This window comes from Lissotriton vulgaris, chromosome 11 (assembly GCF_964263255.1).
Source record: "Lissotriton vulgaris chromosome 11, aLisVul1.2, whole genome shotgun sequence".
Classification (NCBI taxonomy): Eukaryota; Metazoa; Chordata; class Amphibia; order Caudata; family Salamandridae; genus Lissotriton; species Lissotriton vulgaris.
The window spans coordinates 304,000,007-304,019,084 of record NC_141699.1 but is presented as its reverse complement, the minus strand read 5'-3'; the positions used below and the strand labels follow the sequence as shown (position 1 = coordinate 304,019,084).

The 19,078-nt window shown below is 48.4% G+C and overlaps 1 protein-coding gene across 1 annotated transcript in view; it reads left to right on the top strand.

Annotated features, from left to right (window-relative positions):
- The window catches only part of KSR2 (kinase suppressor of ras 2), a 1,792,292-nt gene that overhangs the window by 888,940 nt on the left and 884,274 nt on the right, over positions 1-19,078 (top strand). The window contains exons 8-9 of the mRNA XM_086943271.1: positions 9,287-9,370; positions 11,961-12,028. Of these exons, the coding sequence (XP_086799397.1) occupies positions 9,287-9,370; positions 11,961-12,028 (152 nt within the window). The remainder of the gene's footprint in view (positions 1-9,286; positions 9,371-11,960; positions 12,029-19,078) is intronic.

Here is a 19,078-nt window from a genome sequence, read left to right as displayed (position 1 = left end):
GCTCCTAGCTCAAAGGCAGCAATCTGCGGTAAACAGCTAGTATCTCAGTAACGCGAACGCCATTCCGGTGGCGGGGTCGTGGGTCACGAGTCACGGGAGACTTAGCAGAGGCGTGGAACTCTGCAGCCTCCATCTCCCGATGTTTCAGAATCATCTCCTGCAGACCATTTCTGATGGTGTTTTTGCAGGTGATTTTGGACATACTCAGCAGATCTTCTAAAACGGCAGATTGGGTTCGGTTAGCAAATCAATAACAGTTTCCTCAGGGAAGAAGGAAGTTAACAGAGAGTTGAATGCCAGTTCTTGGAGAATCAAACTACCTGGAGCTTTTACTGGAGTTGGCACAATCACAAATATAAGCGTATTTTCAGAAGGAGGATTTAGTTCAAGACTGGATAATGGCATGAGGGGTTGATGCTCGAAGAGTTAATAGTGATTGTGCACTTTGCATAAAAGTAGTTTTGAGGTTTTAATGTGATTCTCCTTGAGAACTAGTGAAAGGACCTGAATCAGTTAAGCACCTTTTTTTTAGCCGTAGGACACAACTCCCTACCACCATATAGACAGGCAAACCTTTTCAAGGATTTAGTTACCATTGAGGATTTAAATTTGAACTTCTCCAGGTGTTTTGAAGGCTTCCTAGGCTCCTTCCCAATAGAGAATTTTTCTCTGGGAGATGTTGACTAAAGGGCCGTTTGCCTGGTTGAATTCATGGAGTACTGAGAGTTGTCTCTGAAGGACCAAAGGGCAAGATCATCTGTGTATGCTGGATAACTAATCAAGCTGTCACCTAGTCTTGGTGGAAGGAACTCATTAATATGAATGGAGGGGTATATATCCCACATACAAAGGGAAAAGAGTAGCGAACTTAAGTGTGTGTGTGTAACATAGCTATCACAAGGTGGAATCCCTGCAGTTCCAATTCGGTTGTTCATCCTTCTGAGGTTGACAAGGTTGAGTGTTTGGAGCATTAAGCACAATATAAAAAACAGTTTTTTTATTATTAATAACATTTACACCATATTGTTAGGCATTATTATAATCCATGATATTGTTGTTCTTTGCCATTTAATAGGATTGTTAGAAGTCAAAGACCTGATTTCCCATATACCTGATCCTCAGCTTCACAGCTATACTGGTCCTCTGCTTGAGGCACACTGACTATATACAACACATAATATGCTGATCCCACACATTAATGATATCAGAAAGCCATATACATTTTTTTGTTTCACCTACAGAGAACTTAAGCTCTCCTTATTCCTAAATTTGTCCTGCCTAAGGAATAAGTAAAATAGTACTCATTCAATTTAAAAAGCAGTCTGATTAGCCTAAACACTGTTTTACCAACCCTATTGTTAGCAAGTAATTAAACCAAAGATTTATGAGCCATTCTTAATTGAAAAGGCACACCCAAAGGATAAGTCTTAAAATGTTCAATGCCCAATGCACGTACTAAAGCTACTCATTCTGTAATTAAATATTTGTTTCAACTTCTGTTGATAGTCCTGAAGAAAAAACAATGGTGTGTTCAGAACCCCTCTCCCATCATGGCTAATAACTTCTGTTGATAGCCGTGATGTTTCAACTCCCCCATCATGTTTTAACTTCTGTTGATGGTCCTGGTGCAAAAGCAATGGTTGTTCAAACCCCTCCCCATTACAGCACCTAAACCCTCTGAACTGGCATCATCAGTGACAATATTTTTGGCAGCATGGGAATCGGAAGAAAGGGGAGTGACACTGACAGTTTATTTTTCAAGTTATCAAATGCATCCATGTGTTCATTTTAACAAATATATTTAGTTCCCTTCTTGAGCAGAAGTCTTAAGGGAGTAGCAAGATTACTACGTTCTTTACAAATCTTGAGTAATATTCACAAAGTCCTAAGAAGGTTATTAGCTGATCCTTATTCTCAGGAGAACGAATCACCTAAATGGATTTCAATAGGGGCAATGCCTTTTCCTGAAAATGTATGACCTAGATACTTTACCTCCAAGGGCAAAACTGTCATACCTTGCTCTTTGAGAATGAACAACACCTTACCAATACGCTTGTAATGGTTTTCAAGACAATCAGTACACACCAGGAAGTCATCCTGCAATGCCACTACTCCGTCGATTCCCCCAAACTAGCAATGCAATAGGTTATGAAGCACAGATGTGGCTGAAGCAAGACCAAAAGGCATTCTGTTAAAATGGAAGCACCATCTGGGGCAATAAAGGTGATAACATGGCACGACTTTTTAGTTAAAACAACCTGTTGATATGCAGACTTGAGGTCAATCATAGGGAAAAATGTGGAACCATGTGTCATAGCGAAGAACTATTGAATAGATGAAAATCAAATTAAATAAACGTTTTAATTGATCTAGCATTTACTCACTATCTTAACGTGCCTGTTTTTGATCCTTACCAAAACTAAGGAGGAAACCTAGTCAGAGGCATTGATAGGTTCAATTATACCTTCATTACACATGTCCTTCAGCATCTTTGATAAATCATTCCTGTCCAGCAACAGTACGTGTACAGAGACTGTGAGGGAAACTGTTTAATTTGAAAAATGTTCCTTTGCTGGTACCCTGTTTAGTGGATATAGCAGCCACTTTTGACATCAATTTATCAATATTAATATTTGTAAAATAACGTTTCTACACTTTTAGCTGTTTCATCAGCTTTCCTCAAGGATGGATTGCGATGATGTAAAAGTCATAATTGAAGCTTTTGGAGAAAGGACTAAAGAATTGATCCCTGAGTATCAAAACCAAATGAGCAATCTGAAGCTAATACCCTCAAGGATGACACCATTTAAATCCACAGGTTCATTTATGTAGAAATCAAACCTTTCGAAAACAATGTGAACTTTTCTCAGTGAAACAATTCTGGAGTTTGTCTCAGGCATCTGTAAAAAAAGAACCATGTTTTCCTACGTGCATATTTGAGGATGCTGTAAAGGAGGTAAGTATCCAGACCCCTGACCCTCGGCTAGGGATCAGCTCCTGCCCGCAGCTCCACCGTGCTGTCCTCTGCCTGCGGTCCTCCCAGGGATGCTTCAAGTCTGCACCTTGCTGGTGCCAGTTGCCGGTACAGTTTTTTTTCTGCTGTTGTTGGGACACTGTTTTGCCTTGTCTGGATTGTATTTCGTTTTGGTGTTGTCCTGATTGTATTTTGTTTTAGCCCCCGCTGACTCCTCTCTGTGTCCCCATGTCCATTTTGCACTCGGCTTCCCGCCCATGCTGCTCCCACCTCCCAGCTGCTCCTCTCCCTCCCCGCCCCTGCTTAATGGAGACCGCTGCAGAGAGCGCGAACTGAACCCCTGACCCTCGGCCAGGGATCAGCTCCTTATCCGCAGCTCCACTGTGCTGTCCTTTGCCTGCGGTTCTCCCAGGCAGGGTTTGAGTCTGCACCTTCCTGGTGCCTGTTGCCGGTACTGTTTTTTTACTGCTGTTGTTGTGACACTATTTCGCCTTGTCTGGACTGTATTTCGTTTTGGTTTTGCCCTTATTGTATTTTGTCTTGGCCCCAGCTTTCTCCTCTCTGTGTCCCCAAGTCCATTTTTCTCTCTGCTTCCCGCCCACGCCGCCCACGCCTCCCAGCTGTTCCTCCCTTCCCCTGTCCCTACTTAATGGATACCACTGCGTGGTCACGCAGCGGATGAGCACAGCTGGCTCGCCGAAGGTGCACCTAAGGCAATCCCTGTCTGTGTCTGTCCGCGCTGTACACGCCTGGACCAACCCAGTGCCAGCTCCCCTGGCCCCTGCGAGCGCCACAACACCCAACGCCGATACGACGCCAACTTTCTCAGCGTACTCAACACTGGCCAAAACTCCACCTGCTTCCGGGCTGCCCCGAAGCTCACCCATGGACCCTTCACCTGCCGAAACAGCAGCTACAACAGCCAGCGCACTCCAGCGCATTTTGCCCATCCCAACAAAGCCGGCCACACCAATCTCAGATGCATACTACTCAACACCCGCTCAGTCCACAAGCAAGCCGTTCAACTCTCGGACCTTCTCGATTCTTCCTCCCCGGATGTCGCCTTCCTGATGGAGACCTGGATGAATGCCTCCTCAGTGCCCAACATAGCCATAGCCATCCCGGACGGCTTCAAGATCACCCATAGAGACCTAAACAACAACAAACCAAGGGGAGGAATTGCCATCGCCAATAGGAACACCATCAGAACTTCGAACAACACCAAAGCCTCCCTCAGCATGGCCATACACCTACACTTCCAGATCCACGTCGATCACAACACCACCCTCAGAGGAACCCTTGTCTACGGACCTCCGGGCACCTGACCACAGTTCAGCGACTCCATCGCCGACCTCATAAGCATGCACGCCCTTGCCTCCGCAGACTTCATCCTCCATGAAGACCTGAACTTCCACCTCGAGAACGCCACCGACAACCACTCCACAAACCTGATCGACAACCTCGGACTCAAAAAGTTTGTCACAACTCCCACCCACTCTGCGGGACACACGCTCGACCCCATGTTCTCCAGCAGCAATCACGTCACCTTCAGCCATATGACCAAACTCCACTGGACCGACCACCACTGCATCCACTTCTCCTTCGAGAAACACAAGCACACAGCCAACCACAAAGAATCCCACACCGCAGCTGGAACAAAGTCACCGAAGACCAGCTCCTCAACACCCTCGCCCGAGACCCGCCATCCGAGCCCTCGGACACCAAAACAGCGGCCCACAACTTCTGACAATGGATCGACAACTGCGCCAACACCCTCGCCCCGTTCAGGAAAACCTCAAACAGGCGCACCGACACAAGAGCCATCTGGTTCAACACCGACCTCCAGACTTCCAAGCAAACCTGCTGAAGACTCGAGAGGCAGTGGCGCCAAGACCAGATACCAGACAACCACGCGGCCCTCAAGAACGCCAGACGCAAGCACCACCAACTCATCCGATCCGCCAAAAAGTCCTTCTTTAAGGAACGCATCAACAAGAATGGACACAACAGCAAAGAGCTTTTCAGAATTGTGAAAGAACTCGCCTCCCCCAACTCCAGCTCCAACGACATCCCACCGTCACAAGAACTCTGCAACTCCCTGGCCACCTTCTTCCACTGCAAGATCGCAGACATCCAAAACAGCTTCGACACCCAGACTCCGACGACAGTCACGGACACCCCTGACTCAACGCCTTCAAACACACCGACCTCCTGCTCTCCTGGAACAACGCCAACACAACCAGACAAGGAATATGCAGATTGACTGGACACTGTATACCCACTGCTCAAGCAGGCCTTCACAGCTTCTTCCTTGATGTAGTGTGCCTAAAAAAGCATTTTTCAACCTTTGTTGAATGGGGATGATAGCTGCAGGCATCACAGCACAAGTGATCTCCGGTAGTGTTGGCGGATATGGTATTCAAATAGCAGTTAATGCACAGCTGTGGAAGGGAATAAGTGAGTCTGCCAAGCACAAGGTAATTCAAGAAAATAAATAAATTATCTCTCTGTGGCCTCAAGCATTTAGATCTTCACCTAGACATTCACTGAAAGGTCCTATAAAACAACAGAATATAAATACATGGACTGTGCACAGAAATCCCCCTACAATGGCGTGGGTTATCACGGCAGACGCAAAATTGTTCCGATTGCTGGCCAGGCGGACTTGGGCATCAATATGGTGGTGGTGTCTAGCAGGCACCGCCATCCATATTATGATGCAGGGTTTCACAGGCTTTGCCGCCATGGAAAGGCTGGTGGGGAATTACTTTGGGCGCCCATTGCGGACCCCCGGGGTGGTGGGAGGCTGCACTTAGGGGGTACCTATGTTACCCCGCCAACATTGCCATGCACAAGGAGGCAGGCACCTCACGGTGCCTGCCACGTTGTGCATGGCAATGCACAACAGGGCACTTTGGCATTGCGGCGGGTGCTGCTTACAGCAGCACTCCCCGCAATGTCAAATATGCAGAATGTGACCGCCATGGTGGTGGTCGCATCCTTATTAGCGGTGCGGGACCGACGCATATGTGGCGATCGGTCCCAGCACTGCCAGGGAGTCCGCCCGAACGTTATGTTAATTTTTTTAAGTATTTCTGAATTGTTTGAAAAAAAAGTCCTTTTTGAAATGAAAATGCAGTTTGAATGCCATCAGGCACCATCTCATTTCCAGAAGTTAGCAGAGTGCTAATCAAATAGCAGAGTCTAAGCTACCCCATTGCCACGCGGACCTCAGAGTTGGACTGCATCAGTTGCATGAGGTTTGTGTGTCAAGGTATGAAAGCTTCGTTTACAGAATGTTCTGGCTCTGCTCGAAGTAGGCGTATGTCTGGGGATTATGAAGAGAATTTTTATAACAAAGTTAAATACTTGTACCAGGGTGAGAGCGTACACCTGTCCCTAGTTGATGACTGTTGTAATAGGAATACTTTCTCATCAGAACGTTTTCAGACGAATGCAGGGATTGAAGGGAACACTCAGAGTTATGAGACTGAAGGGTGGGGATGAGGAGAAACAATATAATGCTCTTTGGTTTTGCTCACGGGGCGGGTGCCACCTGCTTCTCTGTATAACTTAAATGCAATTTGCAGATTAGCAGATACATGTTTATAATGGGGTTAGTCATCCTACCGCAGGGTGGGAGTCTTGGAAAGTGATGAGTTTTGATTTCCACCCTCAAAATCAGAAACAGATTATCTCAAAAGCTAACAACACGAGATGCAGTCAAAGCGCAACTATGACACGTGCTCTTACTGCACCGCTTTGTTAGAAATCAGCAGCTTCTTTATCTCTTCACATGTCTGATCATGTCTGTGATCTGTGTGTCTCTCTGATCAATCTTGATCAATTCGGTTTCCTAGTCCTTTGTACCCACTGTCCTGACCGCACATCTGTCCACGACGCATGTTTTGGAGAGATTGCATAGGGTCACACCCTTTGGTAGACCACAAAACCGAGTCACTGGAAAAACAAAACGTGTCTGACCAAATGACTTTCGATTTTTGTACAATTATTTGTCCCTGTGTTTTACTCATCACCTTCAATCAGTTGGAGGTCGAAAACAAAGTCTGGAATAATTCCACGCCACTCTATTTTCTTTGTATTCTGATTTATTTTATCGTGCTTTTTACCTACCCGAAAGTGGACTCAGATTGAAGCAGGCCTCCCGTAACCAGCCTGCTGATGCAATTGTCAAGTACTTTTCTCACACGAGATAACGTGATGCTGTCAACCCCTATCACTCAGAGCGTATTTCTACTTCCGGCAGGAAGGCGACAAGAGGTCTCTGCTTTGGTGGTGGCATAATGAGCTAAGAAATACACCAAATTCACAGAAAAGGCCTTTCCCAGGATTCCTTCCTGGCTGCTTATCATGATCGATTGATTGATAGATTCCGTTTGCGAAGAGTAAATAGAAATGTCTGACCCCTGAGTGTCTACCAAGATGAATCTCATTTCAGTCTTGTCGGCGCGAGCGAGGTGATGGAGTGCTTTGTTACACGGTCCCTTGCATAGGAAATTATATAAATGTATTCAGGTCTGACTACATCTTACAAACTGTTTCCATCAGATAGGCCTATTTGCTGATGCTGATAAAAAAAGTGGAAATTAACTTTCGAATTGACGGGTGGAAAAAAATGTACCTGTCTGGAGGAAGAATAATGCTTTCAGCATACCTTTGAACCTGTTCCTCGAGCTTGTTAGCATTGTGTAGGTAGTCGCTTCATTTAATTCTGCTACTGACCATTGTTTTGGCATATACTAAAATAAAGCCATGCTCTGGTTGAAATTTAGTTCCCCAGGCTGAACAGAAGCAGCTGAATGTTTAATATTTCACCTCTAAACGTGCTCCTGTATCCATCCCTGTCAACAGATCTCCAATGGCGACAAATTGAAAGCAAATTACATTTGCTGCATATTCAGAGCCATTTTTGGGTTATTAATGAAAGCGTTCTGCTGGAGCGTTATGTTCTCACCTGTTTCTATGAAGGAATAGTGCTAGGTCTCGCCCCCCGTAAACCGATGTCCACTATACATTCAGGAAAACCTAGACATTTCCATCACTGAACTCTGGGCCCCGCGGCCCCATCGGCTGTAAGAAAGCATTTTGCGTTGGCCCTATTGCCTTTAGTTGACCTATTTTTGGAAAGACTGCCATTGTCTGTTTCGGTTAGCTGATGCCAAGTCCGTTTGTTTTTCAGCATCGCCCATCTGTTAAGGAGTGATAAAATGTGGCTGATTTAACAAAGCCAACCAAATGCCAAAAATATATTTCGTATATTAATCTTCTACCTGTTTCTGGGTGTAAAGTGTGACTTAAACGTGACATCTTTTGTTGGCATTTCCTGCATTAGAAGTTATTCCGCTGAGGTTTAATTAAGTATGAGGTGCAGCAAACTTTGAAAATGTGACCTCCCACCAGCTCAAATCGCTAAGGTCATATTTCCTGCGCATCGCTTGTATGTGTGTAATTGCAGTTTTACCATCAGCTTATTGCAGACGCTATGGAGAAATGAGCAGCAGATGAACTCATGTGTATGATTCATCAACATTTACACGAAGATAGGTCAACGTAGGTTCTAATCATGGAGTGCACTTGAAGAACCTGTGCTTTCAGTTTCTCTCTGAATCGTAGAACGTTGTTAAGCCCTTGAAGAGGCTGTATGTAAGACGTTTTTAGAGGTGCTAAAGTAGTGTTAGACAGGGGATGGATCAGAAATGTTACTTTCATACACACACAAAAAGGACCAAGGCTTGCACTGATGTTCTTAAGACAGATTCTGGAAGCTGGTACCTTGATGTCATGGTTGTCTTGGGGATGTGCTTTTGTACAGCTGAGGTCTATGAAACCAAGTGATTTCACATGGTTGTCAGCCAAGTGTGAAGCTGTGTAGTGTCTAGTTGGATAGCTATGCTTGAATATGTGTTTGTTTATTGTGGTTGGTGAACAGAGGAATTCAGCCTTTGTCGGTCTGAGCTGTTGATATGTGATTAATATCAACGTAGTGGTACATTGAATACCACTGGAGCATATGAATCCAGGTACATGCGTGATAACCCATTCAGTGGTTTATTTAATGTCACTGAACCCTAAGGGTGAATCCTAAAGCCATTGGATGAGTCTGGGATTCACCCTGGAGCCAGATCACTCATTTTCATGTGATGCATTATGGCTCTACTTCGCTCACGCTTTCTCCATTTGTTGTCATTGATAGAATCACGCACTGATTCTTAATAGACTATACAAGTCTCCTAACCTTTTGAAGGATAAAACTTATTTGATTTGATTTGTTTTCTGTTTTTTCTCATGCAGATTTTCCACGAAATACTGGATGTCTCAGACATGCACCGTCTGCGGGAAAGGAATGTTATTTGGACTGAAGTGTAAAAATTGCAAGTATGTCCTTTTCTTTCTATATTTTTATTTTAAAATTGAGGAAACATAGGTATGCACTGATGCCATGAATGCCTACATATAAAAAAATATGTAATGTTCCTTACAAATAATTCCTGACTTTCAAGACAATGTATTCAGTACATCCGCTGTAGGATATCAGGATCCAGGAGGGTGCACTACACATCTTCCATGTGTATGGATAACTTAGAATAGGATTAGTGGTCACCATGGATCATACTAAATCATTGGGAGGTTGGTGGCTGACATCAACCCAGGTGGAAAGTGAAAGTGTACATTGTTGATGAGGATATGGAGACAAGTAATGTAGGACCTCTCAGTATGTATTTTATGTATGCCCACTTTACCATTTCAACAACAATCCTTTTTTTGGTTTGCCCTCATTTATGCAACAATTGAGATTTCGAAAGACAATAATCTATCTTATTGGGTTTTTACTGGCTAGGGATTTTTCTCACCATGTCCGGTAGAAGGGACTGTCTTCTCATCTTAAGGTAAGATTGTGTCTTAAGATCTCCAAATTACGCTCATGGTGGGGCCATGGTGACCATATCCAAATTTGTTTTATTGCATTGTATGTAATCATCGGACGACCCTTCCTACCCTACCGCTACTCTTCATCTTGGAGAATATTCTTGTCCTTACCTCCCAGAATGTTGTCCGTTTGCTTTCCCCTCTAGATTGATCCAGCTTTCTAAATTCATCAGTTAGTGTTGGAGGGCAGGCAAGTATCCATTTTATACATATCTCTCGTCCAGCCAGTAAGATTAGTATAAACAACAATTGTTTTTTGTTATTGTTTAGAGCAGGAGGAAAACCAGTATTTTCCACCGTTCCAAAAATAGTAATAGTTGTGCTTACCTCAATATTCTGTCCCAAAGCTTTATTTATAATCTTACCCACTTTTTCCCAGTATAAACCAAGTTGATGAAGCATGTGGATGTCGTCTGCCTTTGCTTCACCACATTTTGGGCAAGTTCTCACCACTTGCTTGTTCATCTTAGTTAGTTTTTCTGGCGTCCCATATGCCATGTGTAAAGTAAAAAGATGGTTCTTCCTGAGAGGTGCAGTTACTATTATATGCCATAATAAAGAACAGGATGCTTGCCATAGATGTTGCAGGTCTTGTGTTGGTAGGTCCTTCTTCCATAAATCCAGTGATAGAACAAAGTCTCCTTCTCCCGCTTGGATCATGAGCCAATCCCATTTAGATATTTATTTTCTTGCTTGATCACTTTGTAGCTCTTCTTCCGTCTTCCATGCTGTCTTCTTGAGACTGATCTAGGCCTTCTGCTTAGCTTGTGAGTTGATTGTATTTGAACCTGGACAATTTCCCATCTGTACTTGCTAATAGGGAGCTCCAGCATATAAAGGTTCATGCTTGAATCACTTGTCCCCACTTTGTAATACCTGCCCTTTTAAGGGGACTGCCAGGATATCTTTCAAACATTCAGGAGTTCCTGGTGATTCCCAAATGGATGCTAGGTTTCTGTAGTATGGAATATTTAATATTTTAACCGCAATCCTTGAATCACATGAGCTTGATTCTCAAAGGTTAGTTACATTTTTGCAAACGTTTACACTTTGCTGTAAGTTTACTGATTATTATTCCAATGGGCATAGTATTTGTATGCTCCATACAAATAATTCCTGACTTTCAAGACTGTGCATTCACAACAATAGCTGTTTGATATCAGGATCCAGGAGACAGTGTATTACATATTGTTCAAGCATAAAACATTTTATACCACTACTTAGGATTGGTCACCGGAGATAATACTAAATAAATGAGAGGTCGGTGAGTGTATATTTTTGATGTGTATATGGGACAAAAGTAATGTAAGACTGCTTATTATGTATGTGTATATGGCCACCTTAATGTTCCAACTATAATCCTTACATCATGTCGGCTTGATTCACAGGTAAGTTACACTTTTGAGTAAGTGTACACTTTTTGGTAAGTTTACTACTATCGGTAGTAGGCTGGTTCTGGCGGCTTAGTCGAATAATGTGCCCAGTGTAGGGGCCTGTGTTTGACCTCATGATCACAGATTCAAATCCTGTCAGTTTCACACAGCCTTTCATTCTTCTGAGGTCGATATAATAAGAACCATTGAGTTGGGTAACAATAAACATCTGTTATTCAGCGCTAAGAGGCCTGCGGGTTAACATGTGCTGTACAAATACCTGTTATGTTTATGTTATTCACAAACTCAGTGTGTAAACTTACTACAAAACTGTACGTTGCATGTCTCCACCCCACGAGTAATGCAATTGGCTCACTTTTGTGTGGATGAGAGGGTTCCAAAACATATTTCATTAGTGGAAATTAAAGATATTGATTTTGGTGATTTAAACAGACTTGAAACATTCTAGAATTGCAAGTGTTACAGCCACTAATTCCTGAAATTAACAGTCAATTATGAGAGGTTTAATACATACTGCAGTTTTTTCCTGAATTTTCAGCTTCTTGTGCCAAAGAATGGGTCTTTTGGGTTTTCACTGTTTCTCACACAGAATTCATTATATTGAATGAACCTCAACATGCCCTTTTTCATTTTCCTCGTCTTAGATTAAAGTGCCACAATAAATGCACCAAAGAAGCACCCCCGTGCCACCTGCTCATCATTCACCGTGGAGGTAAGCCATATCTTCTGCACAATGCAAACATCTATTTACCACCACACGATCACATTACTTATTTGAGCCTTTGCATGCTGGCCGCTGTTCATTAAACAATAAAATGCAATGTATCAAAGTCTGTAGATATTTACTGCTAAGGGATCACCGTAGACTGAATGCTTTCAGGCCTCTGTTAAATAGCCTAGGTTTTAGAATTAACAGAAGGACCGAAAACAAATCCTCCTTATTGTTTTCAGAGAAGAATATATACTGTTACTTATAGGAATACAGAGTCAAATGCAATGTCCAAAACCTGCTAAAGGAATACAAGTCAGAATATCGTGCAGTTTGTGTTGTGTAATTATCACTAGAGGAAGGAAGGTTATTCAGGTTGCTCTATTAGTATTTAGGAAGATTTATAGAGCTTTTGGGATGCAATCATTATGTCAAGTGTGAAAAAGGCTGCTTTTATTGGGAGAAAGCTGGGAGGTTCTACATCCTTAGATCGAGCCTCACATACCAAATGCCCTACTCAATCCTCTAACAATTTATTGTGATGGATACATCTGCCAGTGGATCCCTCACCTTGTGAATATCCCCCTGCGTCAGCGATGTCCGGAAAATTCTTTTGTAGCAAGCCGGGGTGAACGACGTCATAGGAGCACGACATTGCGCGTGACTCCGACTGACGTCACCGAATCCTTATTAGGCCTACGTTGGCGTGATGACATCAGTTCCCTTTTTTCCGCATCGTCGACGCTAACGGTTTCAAGGGATCTTCTGTTGAGTTGATAGTAACTTTGTTACTATTGAGAGTTTTTCTGTATCTCTTCGTGTAGCTGTCTTCTATCGTGATGTCGTAAAAAAAAACAGGGTTTAAGCCGTGTGATTCATGCGGAAAGATGTTGTCTATTACGGATCCGCATGGTGACTGTCTGTAGTGTCTGGGTTCGGATCACGACGTCCAAGGTTGTCGATCCTGTCTGAAGATAAACCCAAAGGCTCTTCAGGAACGTGAAGCAAAACTTCCTGTTGCCAAAATGAAGGGTAAGGATGCCAGGAGGGGCTCGAGATCGAGACGTCCGAAGTCAAAGTCGAGGTCGACGTCGAGGTCTCAGTCGGGGTCGGCTTCGAAGTCGACTTCGGGACATGCTTCTAGATCGTCAAAGAAGAAGCATAAGAGAAGGAAGCATAGTTCAAGGCACCATTCCGTTAAGGAGTCGGATTTGAGAACAAAGTCATCTTCTAGAAGAACACGTAAGGACATGGTTTCTCCCTCTCCAATTCAGAATCCCGAAGGTGGGGCTTCACCTTTGGAGTCTCGAGAGCATTCACCGGCTCCAGTGTCGAATCTGTCTCCGGATCGGTCTCAAGCTTCGGAATATGAAGAGGAAGAAGTTCCTGTTCCTCAGGTCTCAATGACTCCGGTTCACCAACCCGAGGAACAAGTGGAACAAGAAGAGTAGACTCCAGTGCAGCCTCCTCGGGAGCAGCGGGTGGGTTCGTTTCCTCCTTTTCCGGGTCCAGGACAGGACCCTTCGCATTTTTTAAACGCCATGTATGGTGTTTATGCGAGAGTCATGTACCCCTCTGGAGCACCGGCTGGTCCCATGGGTCCGTTGGCATACAATTTGGGGGTTTACCAAGCTTATGCTCCGGCGCCTTTTCTGCCTTTTATGCCAGCTCCGGTTCCATCTTGGCATCGCTCGGCGCCGCCAAAGTCATCGACGCCGGTTGCGGCTTCTCCGGTTCCGGAACAACCTCAAGATGTTCTTCAAAGTTCGATGCAGGCTCTGGCTCCATGCTTGACGTTGGTTCCGGCTCCACATTCGACGCAGGCTCCGGCTCCTTCGGAGTCGATACTGGATCAGACGACGTCGGTTCGAATGGAGTGGTCGAGGCATAAGGCGCAGCGCCTTTTGAAGGAGAAGAGTTATGGGGATGCTGAAAGTGAAGAAGGAGAGCTTCAAGATCAGGATGAATATTTTGACGAACTTCAGGATGCAAGTGGTCTTGAACTGTCTCCTGATTGGGAGTTGGCCCCTGTGTCTGATGCTCCTTCTAAAGATGTGGCTCCCGAGGGGCGTGGCCAAGATGGCGGGCTGAGCGGTCGCACTCGCCGAGAGCTCCCGGACCCCTGAATTCCTGTACCGCTTGGAACCGCTGATTCCCCCCCGGATCAAGCGGCAACTGAGCCTGGTGCTCACGGTGGAGGTGTAGAGAGCCTGCTGAGCCTGGTTTGCGCCGTCGGAGATGAGATTTTGGCCGGTGAAGCCCAGGTCGGACCCCGCTGAACGGCCCGAGTGAGAGCTGGAAGCCGCGAGTCTCCCAACCCTCGGAGCGCGACGAAGCGACCGGCCTCCGAGGTGTGAAGCCCGCAGCGGTGCTTGAGCTGTTGGAGTGGGAGTCGGCGACGGCTCCGCGAGCGGCTCGGAGCTGTCCGACAGCGGCTGTACGGAGCGGAACGGAGCGGAGGTGCAGAGCGGAGGCGGAGTCGGCATTACCTCACTACGCCAGCCCGTGGCTTGACGAGGCCCGCTGGAGGAGATCGCCTCGGCTAGTTATCTGTGCGGGACTGTGGAACGAGTCTCCCGGGGAAGATCTTTCCCTGAAGCAGTGGACCCTGGCGAACGTTGAATTGTGACCTAGCCCACTGGCCGGATTTCTGGATCTTAGATCGGAGACGGAGAGAGGGTCTCCATCTTGGGCGTTGTCCCCTCGACACTACTGAGCGGCCATTTTGTGCAGTTCGGCCGGGCAGCTCGGCCCTCCCGGTGCTCTTTGTGTGGGCTGCTCCCGGCTGGCATATAGCTGCTTTCTTTGCTGTTCAGTGAGCCTCAGTGTCCGTTATTGATCTACAATGTCGAATGCCAGGGGGCAGCGACGGGGCGACCGGACCTTGCCGGAAATGCTGGGACGGGGCGCCCTACGCAGCGGAGGTGCCCAGCCTGCCGCGACCTCCCCGGCACCGACCAGGGGGGCAGACGGTGGAGAGCCCCCGGTGACGAGGTCATTTCTCGAGTCCCTGTTTAGCTCCCTTCGGGAGGACTTCCAAACACTCAAGCGTGAGGTGGCCGGGGAGGTCCGCGAAGTGAGGAGAGAGATGGACTCCCTGGGGGACCGTGTGAACACAGTGGAGGAGGCGGGTCACTCCAGGGATGAGGAGATCACCCATCTGCAGCAGGAGGTCCTGCGGCTACGGGAGCAACAGATTGAGCTACAGGCCCACGCCGAGGACCTTGAAAATCGGTCCAGGCGGAACAACATACGGGTCCGCGGTGTGCCGTCTGGTGAGGAGGGTGAAGACGTGACTGCATATCTGGTGGCCCTCTTCCGTGCGATCCTGGGAGAGTCGGAGGACTTTCGGATTCGCATCGACCGGGCACATCGGGTGGGTCGCCCCCGCAGAGCCACGGCGCCCGCTCCGGACATTTTGGCCTTCCTCCCGAACTTTCCCTTGAAGGAGCGGATCCTCCGAGAGGCACGAGGGCAGCAACCTTTCCGATTCCGGGACCACCCTGTGACCCTGTTTCAGGACTTATCCACAGTCACGCTACAGAAGAGGAAATCCTTCAAGATCGCCACGGACTTCCTTCGAGAGCATGAGACACAGTACTCCTGGGGGCACCCCTTCCGTCTGATCTTCAGGTGGAACGGTGTCCTGCATCAGCTTCGGTCCCTTCAAGATGTCTGCGCGGTGTTGGGCCTCACTGCATCGGACACAGATACCCCGGCCCCACGGCGGAGGCGCAGCACTCGTAATGGATGGCAACAAGCTGGGGGGGGGGCCTCTCCTCCGGCGGAGCGCCCGGGCTCGCCTGCAATCCGGGCAGAAATGGCGGCTGCCATCCAGGAGGCCTCCAGAGTGGCGGTGAATGGCGAAGTGGCCTTGACGGCCTGAACTCACTCCGGGGGGAGTATACTTTAGCTCATTCTTATTGCAGGTGCGGGGATCCGGGGGGTGGGCTGGGAGGAAGGGCGAGTGCTGGAGGTGGTGGCTGGACGTCCACTAGGCTGACTTACCACGGCCTTGCCCGTTTCGGGCCGGACTGGGACAATGTCTTTTTTGAAAAGTTTGAGAAGCGGGGACAGGGGTTGGGGCGGGCGGGCAGATGTTTTGATTTTGGGACCTAGAGGGGGGGCCAGTAGCGGGGGGTGGTGTGGATTTGGTGGTGTAGGGGCAGGGGGGGGGGTTTTTGGTTGTGGGGTGTTGGGGTTCGGGGACTGTACTGTGCCAGTGGTTGATTCAAAGTTGCTCTGTTTTGAGGCCTCGAAGGGTGCCTTCTGTGTTTGCTGGCGGGGCTTTGCTTCTTGATATGTGCTCCTTGAACTCCCTCTTTGATGGCTCTTAAGGTGCTTACTCTCAATGTGAAAGGGCTGAATAATCCGGTTAAGCGGCGGGCAGTGTTATCCCTGTTGGAAAACTCACAAGCGGATATCTGCCTGTTGCAGGAGACCCATTTGCTGGCTAAGGATTGCACGCGGATGCGTACCCCCAAGTTCCCCACACAGCTATTCTCCTCTAGCACCTCCAAGACGGCAGGGGTGGCCATTTTGTTTTCTAGAGGGTTCAGGGGTGAGGTCGTGAGCAAGGTAGCAGAACAGAAAGGGAGACTTCTAGTATATAGGATTAAGGTGGGGGGCTTAGCACTGACTGTAGGCTCCGTTTATTGCCCCAATGATCATCAGGACCAATTCTTACACAGGGCCTTGGACGACGTTGCATCCACTTCTGATAGGCACATAGTGTTGGGGGGTGATTTGAACCTGGTTTTCGACGCGGCGCTGGATAGGTCTGTGCAGCGGCGCCATCAGTTGGGTGAGCTTTCGGGCTCGATTCGAACTCGACTTGAGGAGCTGGACCTGCATGACATGTGGCGCCGCCTCCACCCCACCACCCGCGCATACTCCTACTTCTCACACGCCCATAGATCTTATGCGCGCTTAGACCATCTCCTAGTGTCGGGCCCACTGCTCCTTTTGGCTTCGAATGCAGACATGGGGGTCCTCTCTCTTTCTGACCACGCTCCGGTGGAGGGCGTTTTCACTCTTCCGCCGGTGGCTCGGCCGAGGGGGGTCTGGAGGCTCCGAGACACGCTTTTGCATAGGCGGTCGGTGGTGGATCAGATCAGGGCGGCCGTTTTGGCTTTTCAGACCGTGAACGATAATGGGGATACTTCCCGCGCGACACAGTGGGCAGCCCTAAAGGCCGTGCTCCGAGGCGAATTTATCGCGATTTCCGCTGCCGAGAATAGGGACCGACAACTCAAGAGAGATGAGCTTACCCGGCAGGTGAGGGAGCTGGAACAGGTTCATCACAGGACAGGGGCCCCCAGGGTGTGGAGGCAGCTGAAGGCGGCGCGGAAGCTCCTGGCGGCCCTTGACACAGATCGGGCGGAGTACGCGGTGCTCCGCCTGAAGCACAAATATTACACAGGGGGCGATCGGTGTGGGCGGCTCCTGGCTAACAAACTCAGGGTGCAGCACCAGCAGCACCGAGTGAAGGAACTACTAGACCCAGCCGGAGGCAGAGTCACGACCGATGAGCACATAGCGGACGTCTTCCGCGGCTTTTATGCAGACCTCTACTCCGGGGAGCCCCCTTCGGCCCAGGCTGAGGGGGACTATCTGGACTCGGTCCCGCTCCCGTCGCTGACACAGGATCAGGCTCAGTACCTGGAGCGTGACATACGTATCGAGGAGGTGGTCACGGCGATATCCCGGCTCAAACTGGGCAAGGCCCCGGGACCGGATGGCTTCATCCCGCTGTTTTACAAAACCTTCTGTCAGGAACTGGCGCCTCTGCTGACTCGCCTCTTTAACTCCTTCGCAGAACCGGGAGCCATCCCCTCCGAATTTCTCCAGGCCACGGTCTCAGTGATCCCTAAGCCGGGCAAGGACAGGACCGCCTGCGGGTCCTATCGTCCCATTTCGCTGCTGAACACTGATTTGAAGGTGTTCACCAGTATCTTAGCTGCACGCCTGGCGTTGCACCTCCCCGGCATGGTTGACTCGGACCAAGCGGGCTTCGTGCCCGGTAGGCAAACGGTAGATAATACGAAAAGGGTGACGCACATTCTCGAGAAGGCTTCCAGGATCCCTGGAGAGAGGATGCTCCTGTCCATAGATGCGGAGAAGGCTTTTGACAGGGTGCACTGGCCCTACCTTGAGAAAGTCCTGAGCAAATTTGGGATAGGGGAGAAGTTCCGTCATCTGATCTTCAATTGCTACCGGTTCCCATCTGCGGTGGTCCGGGTGAACGGCGGCAGCTCTCGACCCTTCCCCATTGAGCGGGGCACGAGACAGGGGTGCCCGCTCTCCCCTTTGCTCTTTGCCTTGTACATGGAGCCATTTGCCCAGAGGGTTAGGCAGAACCCTGACATTATCGGCGTCCAGATGGGTGGGTTTCGCCATGCGATTAGCCTGTACGCGGACGATGTCATTCTGACGCTGGATGACCCGCGGAGATCGCTGCCGGCCTGTGTGGAGGAACTGAACTTATTCGCTGACGTGGCGGGCTTCAAGATGAACCTGGGTAAGTCAGCCGCCCTAGACATCTCGCTTACTGCTGCCACTAGAGTGGAACTGCAGAGGCTTTACCCTCTGAGCTGGTCCAAGGACCGGATCCCGTACTTGGGGATCCTGTTGGCGCCCTCCCTCCCGGAGATGGTTACGGCCAATTACGCAGCTCTAGGCACGAAAATCAAGGAGGAGCTGGGCAGGTGGGATAAGGGCACGCTGTCGCTACTGGGTAGGGTGGCCGCGGTGAAGATGACCCTCCTGCCTCAGGTGCTTTACCTCTTCAGAGCGTTACCGCTCCATCCTCCTGCGGGGTGGCTCGCGGAGACTCAGACTGCCATTGCACGGTTCGTGTGGCAGGGCCGCAGGCCGAGGATCAAGAGGGGCATCGCTATGCTATCACCGGAATCCGGAGGGCTGGGGATACCGGACTTGCGGAAATATTTTCAGGCCGCTCAGCTCCGATATCTCGTGGAATGGAGCCGGTGGGAGTCTGATAAACACTGGTTGTTCCAGGATCAGGCGGTGGCGGGTAGGACGCTGCAGGAA